The sequence below is a fragment of the Cyanistes caeruleus genome, chromosome 1 (assembly GCF_971803275.1).
Source record: "Cyanistes caeruleus chromosome 1, bCyaCae1.hap1.1, whole genome shotgun sequence".
NCBI lineage: Eukaryota > Metazoa > Chordata > Aves > Passeriformes > Paridae > Cyanistes > Cyanistes caeruleus.
In genome coordinates, this window is record NC_141701.1 from 97,808,115 (window position 1) to 97,821,955 (window position 13,841).

The following is a 13,841-nucleotide window of genomic DNA, read 5'->3' on the forward strand; positions in this document are numbered from 1 at the left end:
AGAATATTAAACTTTTGAAAACTGTTGTTTTCAAAAATTGTTAAATTCTGGAAAACGGAATTTTTCATGTGAAATTATTGCTTGGTAAGTCTTTGAATGGAAAATTATAAGCAGCCCCATGGACATAATTTTTCTTGACATTCCAACCTTTCTTTTTTGAAATATTATTTTTTTCTCATAAAAATACAGCAAATGAGAAAATGATTCTTCCCCATTACAGACAGTATATAAGGAAGAAATTTTTTTCAGTTATTGTGGCAAAACATTGAAACATTATGTCCATTGTGGTGGTAGAAACCTCATTCCTGGAACCATTCAAGATCAGGTTGAACAGGGTTCTGAGCAACCTGATCTAGTTGTAGATGTCCCTGCTTATTGCTGTGGAGCTGGACTAGATGACCTTTAAAGGTCCCTTTGCAATCCAAACTATTCTGACTGTATGATCCTATGATTAATGCTTTCACAGGTTGTTTCTACCACGTCCTCATTTTTTTTTCTGGAAGGGAAAAGGTTCTGCAATACTAATCCAAAATTTTCAGTGTAACTTCTTGTTTTGGAGAAAACACAGTCCATTCAATCAAATATACTCTCAGATACCAATTGTACATAAATAAAAGGTACCTTTTTTGTATGTTTGTCCTAGGAGTGTATTACTCTAGTGGTAACATGCATGTTTTAGCACGAAAATATACAAGATATTTGCATCTTCGACAGGTAGTACATGAAATGAAAGCTCAATGTGCTCTGGCTATGTGATGAGCAGGGCTGCCACCTCATGGTCAAATCGAAACCTGTGTTTTGACAGGTTTCTTTCAGTACTACATTCTTCTATACAGTGCAACACAACAGAATAGAATATAGTCACTATAATATAATGTAATATGGTACTACATGCAACCTTTTTAATATTCGGACTGTATTACATAGATGGAGGTTTTAGTTTTCTTTATTTTGATTTTTTTAAAGATAAAATGTTGCTTATCAGTAGTTAAAAGCTCTTCTTTTGAGTTCTTTACATTGCCCATGCCAACATGTAAAGCTGCCTAATTTTTTTTGATAATGATTTCTTCATCAGGAAGTGAAAATTTTTTGATTATTAAGTTAAAGCCTTCATTTCTTTCTGTCCCAGCTGTCCCAAATATCAAGTGGCAGAGTAGCTGGCACAGAATTTTATCTGACAATTCCTTTGGTATAGGAACATGGTGGTGAGAAGATGCCATGATGAGGGCTCCACAATTATTCTGAGAGAGTTGAATTAACAGGATTCTTCCCAGCTTCATTTGTCATAACTTCTCAACCATTTAATATTGCCTGTCCTTGCAGCTTTCTGCAAGATACAATCTTTGTGTTGATCTAGCCAAGACCACTACATAGCAATGACCACTAAGCAGACTTCTGATGAAATCCTGCTTATGTAATATTCATGATTCTGATGTTGTTTTAAAACAGGTTGCTCAAATATAAAATGAAAAGCATTTGTCTATGTCTCCTTGAGAAACGTAAAAAGGTAAATTACCTTTTATAGGTCATATAAATAATGGTACCATTTCTAATTCTGTTTCAAAAGATAGGCTGATCTCTCCATTATTGTCAGAAACAAAAAATCCATTTCAGTTTGTAAGGCAAACACATAGTATTTCTCCTTGCTGCTTGATAGTGTTCTTCATATTATGTGTCATAATTCAGCAGCACAGGCAAATTGGAATCTAACCGTAGTCTTAGTCTACTTATTAAAGATAGTTCCCTTCCTTTTCTCACTTCTTTTTTATGGCCTGTTACTTGAATTACATTAACAGCTATGGCCTCAAGTTACAAATCAGGAAGCCTTATTAGCTTCTGGAAAAACTTGCTTGAAACACAAAAGCACTTTGCCTTCCAAAAAGACATATTTCACTGTAATTTATCTCTGCTGAGCAATTGTTCCATCGTATTGCAGTATAGGATAACTGAAAGGTGGAATAGCTTCTGTGCTTTTTAAAATCCTTCTTGTGCTCTCTTGAAAGAAACAGTTTGCCGAATTTAGCAAGTGGCACCTGAGGCAAGCTGGGATTTGCATAGAATAATGCACTCTGAAGAAGGTTTTATGCAGTTTTAATAGCAGATGAACGTGATCTTTGAAGCTAACTGCAAACCACATTGTTAGTATCTTGGGAGGGCAAACAGTACATCACCATGGTATGCATGCTTCGTGAGAATACAGGGAATATGTAGAAAGGTATCTTTTATAATTATGCAGATGATTTTGCAATGTGTCAGTGTGTGTTTGTAAGTCTTAGGGAAAGCACCTGGTTTTCCTTTGAGACTTTCATGTGTCTCTTTTTTAGCCTGCTCTTTATTATTCATAGGAACCTAAATACATGGTCTTTAGGATGCTGGATTGCTTTTTTATTCTACTTTACATGAAGTCACAGATATATGTGACAAGCTGAAAGACTGGGAATTCCATTTGTCTTGATTTAAGTAAATATTTGGAATATTCAGGTGCATGGTGAAAAAAAAAAAATCATCACTGGAGGCAGCTTAACTAGGATTTTTTGAGTGGTTACCTTTATGGGAAACACTTTTCTGTGTTACGTCTGGTCCTTTACATATAGCTCTGCTCAGAGATGGCATTGTTGCATTGTTCCTCAGGGATAACATTCATGGTCCTAGAGACATGGATGAATGTTTAACCTACATAGTGCATTACAGAAATTCTTCCTTGATTTTCCACCATCAATTAATTTATTGCACAGTCAGGGAATACAGCTGTGATAATGATTCTATTATAATACTTATCCCATTTAGGAAAATTTGCCTGTGTGATGACGTATAGAAATTTTCCACTTCAGCAGGAGGAAAGTCCTCCTTGCACCCAGCTGCAAGAATTACGTTTGGTACAGGGACAGTCAGGCTTCTTTTTCCAGATGCAACACTTAGTCCTGAAAGAGAAACAAGATCATGTCTTCCCATGAGGAGAAGGAAGAATATGAAATGACTCCTCAAAAGAGACATTGCTGACATTTAGATTGTGTCTTCAACAAGTCACAGAACAACTAGCTCCCAAGTTGAGCATACCAGCTACAGGAACCAGATAGGACTCCTATGAGGTGTGGCATCCCACCCCACAAGAGAAAGCAACAGGCAGGTACCCAGATACTCATGATTGAAAAGTGTAGTCTTTATTACTTATAATCATTCATTGATTCATCACTAGGAAGATCATTCTTTTCTCTCCTTCTAAACCACTTCTTTCCTTAACTTCAAATCCTGGCACTTCCAGGAAATAACAAACGTAGAAGAAAATCAACATGTGTTATTAGTTGAAAAGTGGGATTTTTTTGAGTCAGGCTAAAGTGTTTAGGAGCTTAAGTCTAATTCAAAACAAGTGATTGTCAAAAACTGAAGACATATTGAAAAAATCCAAATGAGAATTTTTGCTTTGAAATGGTGTTTTCCATTTTTATCCAGCATTAAGTAAATGGTAAACATAAAAGTTTTTTTTTAGTTAGATGAAAAACTCAGCTTGATCTTTTGTTTTCTCTCTATCCACCCCACTTCCCCTCCAAAAAACCCAATCTCCAACAGTCGTTTATTTTGCCATGTGAGAAACACACCCAATTCCTTGTGTCTGACCCAAAGCTACGCATTATCCTAATTTTTTGTTTTAGCCACTCAGCCAAAGAAGCCCAGTGCTTATTACAAAATTTGAATTCACCTATGTGGCAGAAAACTTTGTTGGCTTTGATTATCCTCCTTCCTGTGGAAGATTGTATTTGACTTGAATGGTAAGGTTTTGACAGTGGGAAGGGCTGGAGGGGTGGCTTCTCTGAGAACCCGCTGAACTTTCCCTCATGTCTGACAGAGCCACTCCCAGCCAGCTCCAAGATGGACCCACCCACCAAGGCCAAGCCCATCAGCAGTGCGTGGGAAGTCCTCCCCATGAGGGGTGTTTGAGAAAGTGACTCTAGACTCCATTCTCTGTCCCCATGTGCCATGTGGAGGAATAGGGAGAGAATCAGGAATAAAGTTAAACCCAGGAAGGAGGGAGGGGTAGGAGAAAGATTTGTTTTAAGATTTGGTTTTACTTCACATTAGCCTACTCTGATTTCATTAATAAATTAAATTCATTTTACCAAGTCAAGTATGTTTTATTTGTGACAGTAATTGGTGAATGATCTCTCCCTGCCCTTATCTCAAAACATGATCCTTTCCTTATATATTCTCTGCCCATGTCCAGCTTAGGAGAGGAGTGGTAGAGTTGCACCTGGTGTCTAGCCAAGGTCAACCCACCACACAACTCATCCCCCTTGCTCCTAGAAAAGGACTGGGGTTTTTGTTTCCATCCACAATGGAACATCTCTTTATGAAAACAATGATATAGCTTTTACCCAAACATATGCAGATGTTTGGATTATGTTTGATTATCAAATATAGAATAAGATTGTGCACCTAATCTTCTAGATGGCTTTATACAGTAAGTATCTAATTTCTTTTTTACATGCTTTATTCAGGAAACTCAGTCATTACTTGGTGTAATCAAACCTTTGACAGTGTATTCATTATAATTTTATCTGCTTTTATATATTTTCATAATATGGTGGTAGGCAAATATTAAACCAAAACTAATCTCTTTCATCACTGATGTTATCCTAGGTCAAGTGGAATGCAAGCTGTCAAGCAAACATAAAACTCAACATCAGTGTGAAAGGGACTAGAAATTGTTTGATTTCATGAATGAATGATTTAGGCACAATTATGTGCAAAAGCTCCAAAACCAGGATACTTTCTATGCTAATGCTGTTTCTTCTCATAGAAAAATTAATGTTATGCCTTGAGTCATGTGCTAAATTGGAGTGATGTTATTTAAATTCACTTTCTGAACAAGTATTCAAAACTTTTTCCCAAGAGCATTTATTCCTGTTTTCCCTTGCTTTAAAGAGAATGCAAGCACCTTCAAATAGCATTTTGTTTTCTTTGAAAAAAATAATCACCCCAAAATTTCTCATCCATTAGACATACTGATAACAGAAATGAATTAACTTATGATGCATATTTCTTCATTATTTCATTGATCTTCCACGTTTTGCTTCTTAAGCCTCATACATCTTTGGTGAAATGGAAGAAAGAAAATACCATAACTATACAGAACTTATTTCTTCATGGTCTTAATTATCTTTGAAAAGGTTTCAAATGGATTTAATAGGAGACAGGACCGTCCAGTGCTGAGAAGAGAGTACTTGGATTTCAACATCTTAGTTTTATTTTGAGCAGTGGAAATACCTTCAGTGGTGTTTTTCAGATGGAAAAGCTGCAGATTATGACTAATGCTATCACTTTAGCATTCAGGGAGAAAAGAAATACCCAGGTTTGGGGGAAAAGGCTTAGGAAGAAAAATGGTCATTCCTTTACATCCTGCAGGATGCTGAGTGAGTAATTCCACAAAGGAATTAAAAAGGAATTTAAAGTGGCAGATTTGGTGATCTGTGTCAGCAACTGCAAATACTTCTGTAAGTTGTAGTCTTTGGGTAAGACTGGATTATTGATTGTGTGAGACACAGTTACTCAGACTACTGTTTCACCTCTTTGTGCACTGCATCAGTAGTAATTGTTTTATGATATCAAAGGCTGTACAAGAAATTGCAACTTCTTTGTCATTTCACTCAGTGGCTGGATGTAGCTGGGTTCTGGGCGGGGAGCAGAGCTTGCAATAAATAATCTCATTTTTAAAAACCTATGCTTTTAATTAGTAGGGGTAGAAGCTACTTTCAAAAACCATGTCAGCTTTGCTATGAACACTTGAACAACCTTACTGGGCTAGACCAAAAGTCCTTTTAGCTCTCCATCACCTGCATGACAACATTTCACAGCAGAAATCTTAATGAACAAAAACCAAACTCAGAGCAATGGGCGTATCCTACTACCATTTTCTGTGTTCTAGAGGGCCAAGGCAGAAGTCAAATCTCTGACTTGGATACACTCTGGGAACTGTGGCAACGTAATTCAAAATTTACTTCGGCATTATGTGATAAATAATATCTTTTTATTCTTCTCAAATTTACTGTTTGACAAATTTGTTTGGTAAATTTCTTCTTGGGTTATGAGAAACAGTAATTGTTCCCTTTCACATTCTTGGTGCCATTAATAATTTCATTTACTTTTTATTAGACTCTCTCTGGAGCTCTGTTTCTAGGCTAGAGTCATAGCACATGAACTTTGTGTGTTGAACTTTCCTTCAACTACAACCCTTTTGCTATCTGCTATGTTAGGATGTAACACTGACAGTCTGTGTTACACACGTTTATTGCAATGTGACAAGAGAATCTGAATTTAATAAAAGTGAGATAGCCTCTCATTTTTTCCCCTATATTTTCAATAGTATAGTGATGGATAATTGTGCTGTCATCTTGTGCCTCCTTCAGAATTAATATGGTTATAATGCTTCAGAAATTTGAGGAGAGAAAACAGGGACCATGCAAGAACCTCACAAACACTTTCATTCAAAGGGATTCAAGCAGGCTAAATAGTTTGTGAAAAAAATGTCAAAACCCCTGACCAAAGAATCCTTAGTCCACATTGTCCTGGAGTTTGCATTCAGCATTTGTTTTTTAAGGAGAGAAAAGAGTTGGTCTTGGTCTTGTTCTGATAGCCTGACCTAGCACTGGATGCCATTGTGAGGTATCTGTCTTGGTTTAAAAGACAGATGCCTGCCAAGGAAGATGGAAACCTTCCTGGGATGGAAAATATAACTCCTTTCCTCCAAATTATTATAACTTTGACATTATGGTGCTTTCAGGCAAAGATATGGGAAAAGGAATAACAGCTCTTTGCTATATATATATAACAAGGCAGACAAACAGCCACAAGGGCAGCAGAAGGAGCAGCAGCACAAGAAGCCCAGTGACACCTTCTCTGGGCCGCAGGCACTTTCCCCTCCGATGCAGTTCCGGGCACAGCCGGCAGGGGGCGCTGGTGGCTCCTGGCCAGGCAGGGCGGGTGCGATGATTCCCCCGCGCCGGCAGGGGGCGCTGTGGCGCAGGCCCGGCCGCCTCTCCCCACACGGGCAATGGAGGCTCCGGTGGCGAGAGGGAGGGAAAAGAGTCTCCCCTTGCAAAATTTATGGGGAGCAGCTGGTCTCAGTGCCTCTCCGGGTGGTGAGCTGGTCCATAGCAGGAACCTTGGAGCAGCAGACTTAACAGCTGAGACAGCAGAGAACACCCCGAAGGTGGCAAACAAAGTGTAGCAAAAGCCTCAAAGCTGTGGCAGGAGCCCCAGGAATCCAGGTGGATGAGTGATGTTGAGTTAAAGTGTAGCAAAAACCCCCAAATTAATGACAGAAAACAGCAGGGGCAGGGTGAGCCTGGGACGAGAGAGAAGGTGGAGTAGAGTGTTGTTTCAGATATTCTCCTGGCTCTCATATCTCCTGTGTGATGTCCTGGGGATATCCACAGCAGCCAGACTCCCGCAAGTAGCTGGGAGATGCTCCCTCCAGAGAGGTAAAAGGGATTGGGGTCCCAGGTTTCCTGTGAGGCACCAAGTACATGGTGAGGGTCCCCCCCAGTGAGATTGGGTATTGAAAGGTCCCAGTTCAATGACCACTCTTGCTAGCAGAGACTCACCCATGGTAAGGAGAAGCGGTGAAGGACAAAACTCGGCAGTGGCAGCAAATCCTTTGGGCAACAGCAGTACAGCACCAAAACCACAGCCATCTGCCCTATGATCCCCCAGAGAGAAAGAGGCCTGAGTCCAGCCCCTAACCCTTGGCTAAAGCTTGTGGTATTTCTATGCTTCCCAGGAGTGCTGAGCTTCCCCCTAGCCACCATGCTCACTAAAACTGCATTTTCCCTTGCTTCATTAGCAGGGATGAGAGGGGTTAAAGTTCCTGTAAGTGTGGATGGCATAGGAAGAGCAGCATGTGTTAGGTGGAATTCTGAGTTCTGTTTCAGATCCCTGCTGTTATTCAGCAAATCCTTTAAGAAGTTCAGAAATACTTACTGCTCAAGTAAGTTATTTAGTCCACCTGCCTCAAATAATTACCCTTCCTTCTTGGTCAGTCTTTTAAAAATGTGGCTAAGTATAAGTGTCACGGGATTATTACGATCCTGTTAATGATAGTAAATCAGACTGAATATTTTAGTTGGGAAACATCAGACAAATATAATGTTGTTATGGCTGTTAGTGTTGCCTGTTGTAAATTATGCTGGAAATGTGACAATTCAGTCTAAATAAATCCAATAAAAGCCTTATTCTTTAAAATGGTGTTTTCAAATTGCATCAGTGAGCAAGATTTTATAGTAGCAGTTTACAGGGGACTATCCTGAAAGGAAAGGTTCCCCTGCTATCTTTGTGGTAGAAGATACCAGCTCACTAGTAGATCTGTGCAGCCACTGTATATATTCATCACAGACAATGCAATTCATCAGCAAAGATCTTTGTTCTGGCAGGCATTTTTCTCCTTTGCCCAAATACCATTTTAAAAAAAAAAAAAAAAAGAAAAAAGTCAATATGTTATTGAGCACAAAATAAATTGGTGTCCTGAAAGGGACCAAAAGATATTTTGATGCAATAATGTCTTCCAAGGCATGCCCAGCTCTACAGGTAAATTCATCTCTCCTCGGGCTGAATCTCCTTGGTTGAGAGACTCTTTGAAATGCATTTTCAAACTCTGCTGATATAAGCATTGTCAGAATAACAGAAGCTAAACAGGGTGCCTGGTGCAATCAGCAAGCTGGTTAGAACAGCCAATATAGGGCAAAACATTAATGTTCCTATCTGAAACTTTTCCAGAGGATTTCTAGAGATGGTTATGAGACAAATTGAATAGGCTGTCCTCTTCAATTAGAAACAGCCCAGTTTCACTTGAAATAACAAAAAGGTTTCCTTGTCTATACTTCTTTCTCAAGGAGATCTGCTTATTGTGAAGATGCACATGTAGTATAGCTACACAGAAAACAGTTGTGTTTGTACATTCAGGATAATACTAGTCAAATGTAGCCTAATTATGAGGCCAAGGGATTATAAATGTTTGACAGAGGCATCAAGCAGCTTTTAAAATGCACATATTTTGTTACATCTTTGTTGCTTCTCCATAGCTTCTTAAAGATGTGTTTTTCACTGAAAGCTCCATGGGAGAAAGAAGCTTTTAAAATGTAATGTTCTTTTGTGTTTGGAGCCTTTTCTTCATTTCAAACCACATGTACAATATCCTTGCCTTCATAAGCAAAAAGATACTGAAAAAGCTATTGATCAAAGATGATCAGAGAGCCCTACAGCAAAGAAACCTATTAAAGTCTCTTGATCTGAGCATGCTGGACTCTGTTTTGTGATCTTTTTGATTCCTAAGTTTGAATACTAGCCGGATTAGTCTGATCATAATAGATTTCAATTTGTTTAGGACAGAATGGTATTTCCAGTTGTGCCCGTAAGAGGTATTGTCTAGGCGTGCCTCACCTTATACCCTTTTCAAGAGTTAAGCAAAGCTTCAGTGCTTGCAGAAAACAAGGCTGTCTAAACTGATACCCTTATTTTACTTTCCCAGACTACCTACCCCTTGGACAAAGCGGAGAAAGGCAGTATTTGACACTTCTCTATTTTTGTTATTATTTTTTTTTCCAGATACGGAAGAGTAAAAATACATTAAAAAAAGAGACTGCAAATCTCTTTCATCATTTTTTCTGACCTTCTTCATTCCTGTTCTCCTACTCCTGCAAAGACCAGTTTCTGGGAAAGGCATTAAACGACTTTTGAAACACTTCTCTCACTGGCTACTTCACAGCTGATGACTCTGGGTTCAAGGGTGGGGGTCTTGTTTTTTTGGTTAATTTTGTTTGTTTGTTTGTTCTTGTATGTATGTTTTTTATTGTTGTTTTTTCTGGAAGTTTTTTTGTTAGAAGGTCAAATTGTGATTTCATGATGTAAATGGTTCCATTTTTCTGGACAGGTCAAGCAAATTCTTCAGATGCTGGTTTTGCCCTTTGCTGTGCCTCAGCTTGTGAAACCAACACTAGGATGATACAAAAGAATATAAAAAAAACCACAACTAAACCAAAAATTCCTTGATAATAATTCACTTTTTCTTTTCACTGAAAGCCTTTTCCAATTGCTAGTAGACAGAATTTGATATCAGTTTTACCCCTGTAGAAGATTTTAATAATAAGAACAGTGAATTTGTAGAGCCATTTGACCATTTCTTGGGATTTGATATCTTTAACAGGTAATACAATGATAAAAAAAATTTCTTTCTAAACAGCAGTCAGACTCCCTCAACCCTTGATTTTGTTATTTTTGCAGTTAGGAAAGGAATAACCAATGAAAGCAATATTCTCTTGGGGAAAATTTTGTTGTCAGACTCTGAACGTGTATTAATGTATTGTGTGATGTGCCTGCATAACTTGATATTGCAGAAAATTATCTGTTTCCCACATTTTTTCATGGCCCACTGGTAATAACTGTTTGTCAAACCTGAAGATCTAGGAGAGGAGCATCAGGGAATCACATGGACCAATTCTTACTTTCATCTCAGTTTGCTCTTTCATTATTGACTGAATGGACAGTCCAATGAAAAGGAAAAGCATTGTTGTATAAGGATGGACAGAAAAAAACCCCAAAATAAGAATGTATGTGGAACATCAAGCACATTTATTTTTCTGGCTTGGGATCTTAATTGGAATTCATCTAATTATAAGCAATTTTACATGTTCATATGGAAGTCAAGACATGTACATACATATACATACAACTTTTTTTTGCTGAACAGCTTGCTGTTCAGGATAAGATCTTGCTGTATTATTCATATATGTATTTTTAAAGGAATCAAACTCATGTCATGAATCTTTTCTATGTAGAGAACATGCAAAACAGTGGCTTAGGGAGGTAGTAAATCTTTAGCATTTCCTTTTCATGTTCAAAAGCCCAGAACTTTGCAACCAGAATTTGGGTCTCTGTTTCTTCTTAAGCACTACATATCTAGGGAGGAGCATCCTGTGACACTATATAAAATTACAGCAGTAAGGTCAGATTAAATCCATTTTAAAAGTGAACACATTTTTTCTTAAGAGTGTTTAGTATCTGGGATTTTCATTATTGAGGCTAGAGATATTGTAAGAGTTATTTTTTGCACTCCAGTTTGAATTTTTTCAAAGCCAGAAATTTAAATTATGTTCATGCTGTGAAAACATTGCACTTCAATCATGTGTTTTCAGAAAGAAGTACAAAAATAATTATTGAAGTTTTTAGAACTCTCAATTGGCTTCACTGAACCAGCTCATTTAAATGAAATATAAGGGGACATAGTGTTCCCATTTGTGAGTTTGTGGTTCAGTAGTAGTTCTGGTGTAAATTTCTGAGGAAAGTGAAGAGCTGGGAGGACAGTGGCTCCACAATCAACTCTGAGTGCATTCCATGTTGGGACAGGCTGTGTCACCTCTTAGAGGTTTTTGATTCCTCTTTCCCCTCCTCCATAAGCATTCAGCCCCAATGAGAATAGCAGAATATGAATTCCAGCCCTGAGCAGGTTCTTTGAAGGTGCGCTGATGAAATAATAATGCCGAACTAAATACTACAGTGGTGGCAGTCTGTGCTTTGTTCTTCGTGGAATCAGGGAAAATACACTCTTACTAGTGTTTGGTCAGAGGTGCAGAGTGATTTAGTCTGATTTTTTAAGTTACTCTTACCTTTTACAGTGGCTGAAGATGCCTTAGATTATGCACACTAGAAAAATAACATTTTTTGAAAAAAACCATCTCTCCCTCCCTCCCTCCCTCCCTGCACAGGCACAAAGGTGTGAAATCAGGCTGGAAAACAGTTTTCCTCGATTGTTGGAGTTATTCACCATTAGCAGGAGCTAATAAAGGAAGTAGTAGATTTGATGTCTTTTGGGGGCTGCAAATCAGTCTTGCCATTCTAGAAGAGATGCTATAGGGAGAGTTACTGATCACAGCATACCAGCGTACAGCAAAATGCTTTTTAATACACAGTCAGAGATAGACCTTACAGTCTCCTCCTTCTATTTGTGTCAGCTACAGTGGATTATTAGTAATTTTTAGATTGTTTTTGTTGTAATTTTAAAAAAGTGGAATCTATTAGTTGCAAAAATACATAAAGTGAAAGTGAAATCTAGAAATCAAAACCCTACAAAGAGACTGGACCAGGTGAAAGCATCTATTATGGGGTTGCTTCCTTACTTTTCCCCCTTATGTTCCTGAAACACTCTGCAGCCTTGTGCTGGTGCATCATGGGCCAAAGTATGGTATGTTTAGACACCTCCCAGTTAAACTAGAGATCAGCCACTGTGCAACTGTGTAAAATATAATAAAAAGCAATGATCAAAATATACATAGCTGCTTTCTCTTATTTTATTCCACAAAGGAATCTATCAGAAACTGGAAAAAGATTAGGTGTTCATCAGCTAATGGCCTATGTTTATAGTGTGAGAAAGGATTTCTGGTTTTACATCTTTACCTAACTTTCCCCAGGTGTATAGAAATTGTGTTTTCAGATGCCTTTCTTTTCCATCCTCAGTAAAACTACACAAGTAATGAATAGGCCAGACATTCTGCAAGTATTGGGTCCATACCATTTGCCTCGTGCTGAAGTTTTACAGTGTTATGTGGGAGCGCCCATTTGTAAGCACAAAGGAGTCTCCTGGTGCCGGAGTGCTTTTTGCAGAGGCCAGCACAGGCTAGGAAGCTGTGTGATAAATATGACATTCTTTCACATCTGCACAGAGACTGCTGGTGCTCTCAGAAAGTTCTGCCTAGCTGAAAGAGCATCACATGTCCTCTGCTTCCCAGAAACTGATGTATAGTTTGAGAGGGAGAATTCAGGCACTTTCCCCTCCTAAAACAGAGAGGATGCCATTACAAGTATCAGTGTTTTGTTCTTTATCTGGGACTTCCATTATCAGGGAACTAGCAGACCTTGGAGTCATGGTCACGTAGTGCTTGGATTCCTGGGCACACTGTAGAAAAAAAAGTGTCATTATGTTTTCAGAGAATCATAGTATTAGAATAGTTTGGGTTGAAGGGAACATAGAGGATATATAAAAGCCATCTATTCCAAACCCTTCTGCAATGTGCATCTTCCACTAAGTCAGGTTGCTCAGAGCCTCATCCAACCTGATCTTTAATGCTTCCAGGGATGGGGCACCTACTGCCCCTCTGGGCAACATGCTCTAGTGTCTCACCAGGGTCCTAGTGTTTCATTGCATCCTGTTAATTATTTAAATGGCTCAAAGAGCAACAGATTAGGGATGCCACTAATATTTTCCAAGTTCGAAAAAAAATATAGATAAGGGAAGCCAACTTTTTTATTTTTTCCTGGTAATAAAATAGGCAATAAATAAAAAAAAATAAATAAAATTGCAATTTTAGAGAGATTTAAAACATTTCAGATTAGACAATCTAAGCAGACTGAACCTAGCTACAGCCTTTTGTATAGCTCAGGCTGGAGTAAACACATTCCTATTTATACAGTAGGATATTTAGCATCAGAATGAATCTGATGTTTGGGGACCTGATTCCTGATGGGTGAATTAAGGAGGCAAATACCTTTTTCTAGGTGTTTCTTTTTTCAAGCATGAATTTTGTGGTTGGACAGAAGCTTTCCAAAATGTAATTGGTTATGCTAGAGAGGAAAGGTGTATGCTGGTGTTTTGCAAACTGTTCTTTGGGTATGAAAATGTTTGCATGTGTACTTACAAAGTCTTATAAGCTCAGTCTGGAAGCAAATATATTTCAAATTATATGGCTGATAGTGCTATGCTGCTTTGAAATCAGAAAGACCATAAGCTCACCTAGCTAAAGGTAAATGCTACCTGAATTTGCTTTTAATCCTTGCAATTTCTGCAATGGCTCTCAAATCTG

General features: G+C 38.3%; 1 protein-coding gene across 6 annotated transcripts in view; it reads left to right on the forward strand.

Moving 5' to 3' along the window:
• Positions 1–13,841, forward strand: part of PDE1C (phosphodiesterase 1C) — a 200,250-nt gene that overhangs the window by 175,045 nt on the left and 11,364 nt on the right. For 2 of the 6 annotated variants that reach the window (XM_086844075.1, XM_023919567.2), the window contains one exon: positions 9,595–12,308. The exons of the other annotated variants lie outside the window; for them this stretch is intronic. In XM_086844075.1, coding sequence (XP_086700201.1) covers positions 9,595–9,608 — 14 coding nt within the window. In that variant the 3' untranslated portion in view covers positions 9,609–12,308. Of the gene's footprint in view, positions 1–9,594; positions 12,309–13,841 lie in introns of those variants that run through there. 6 annotated transcript variants of the gene reach the window in all.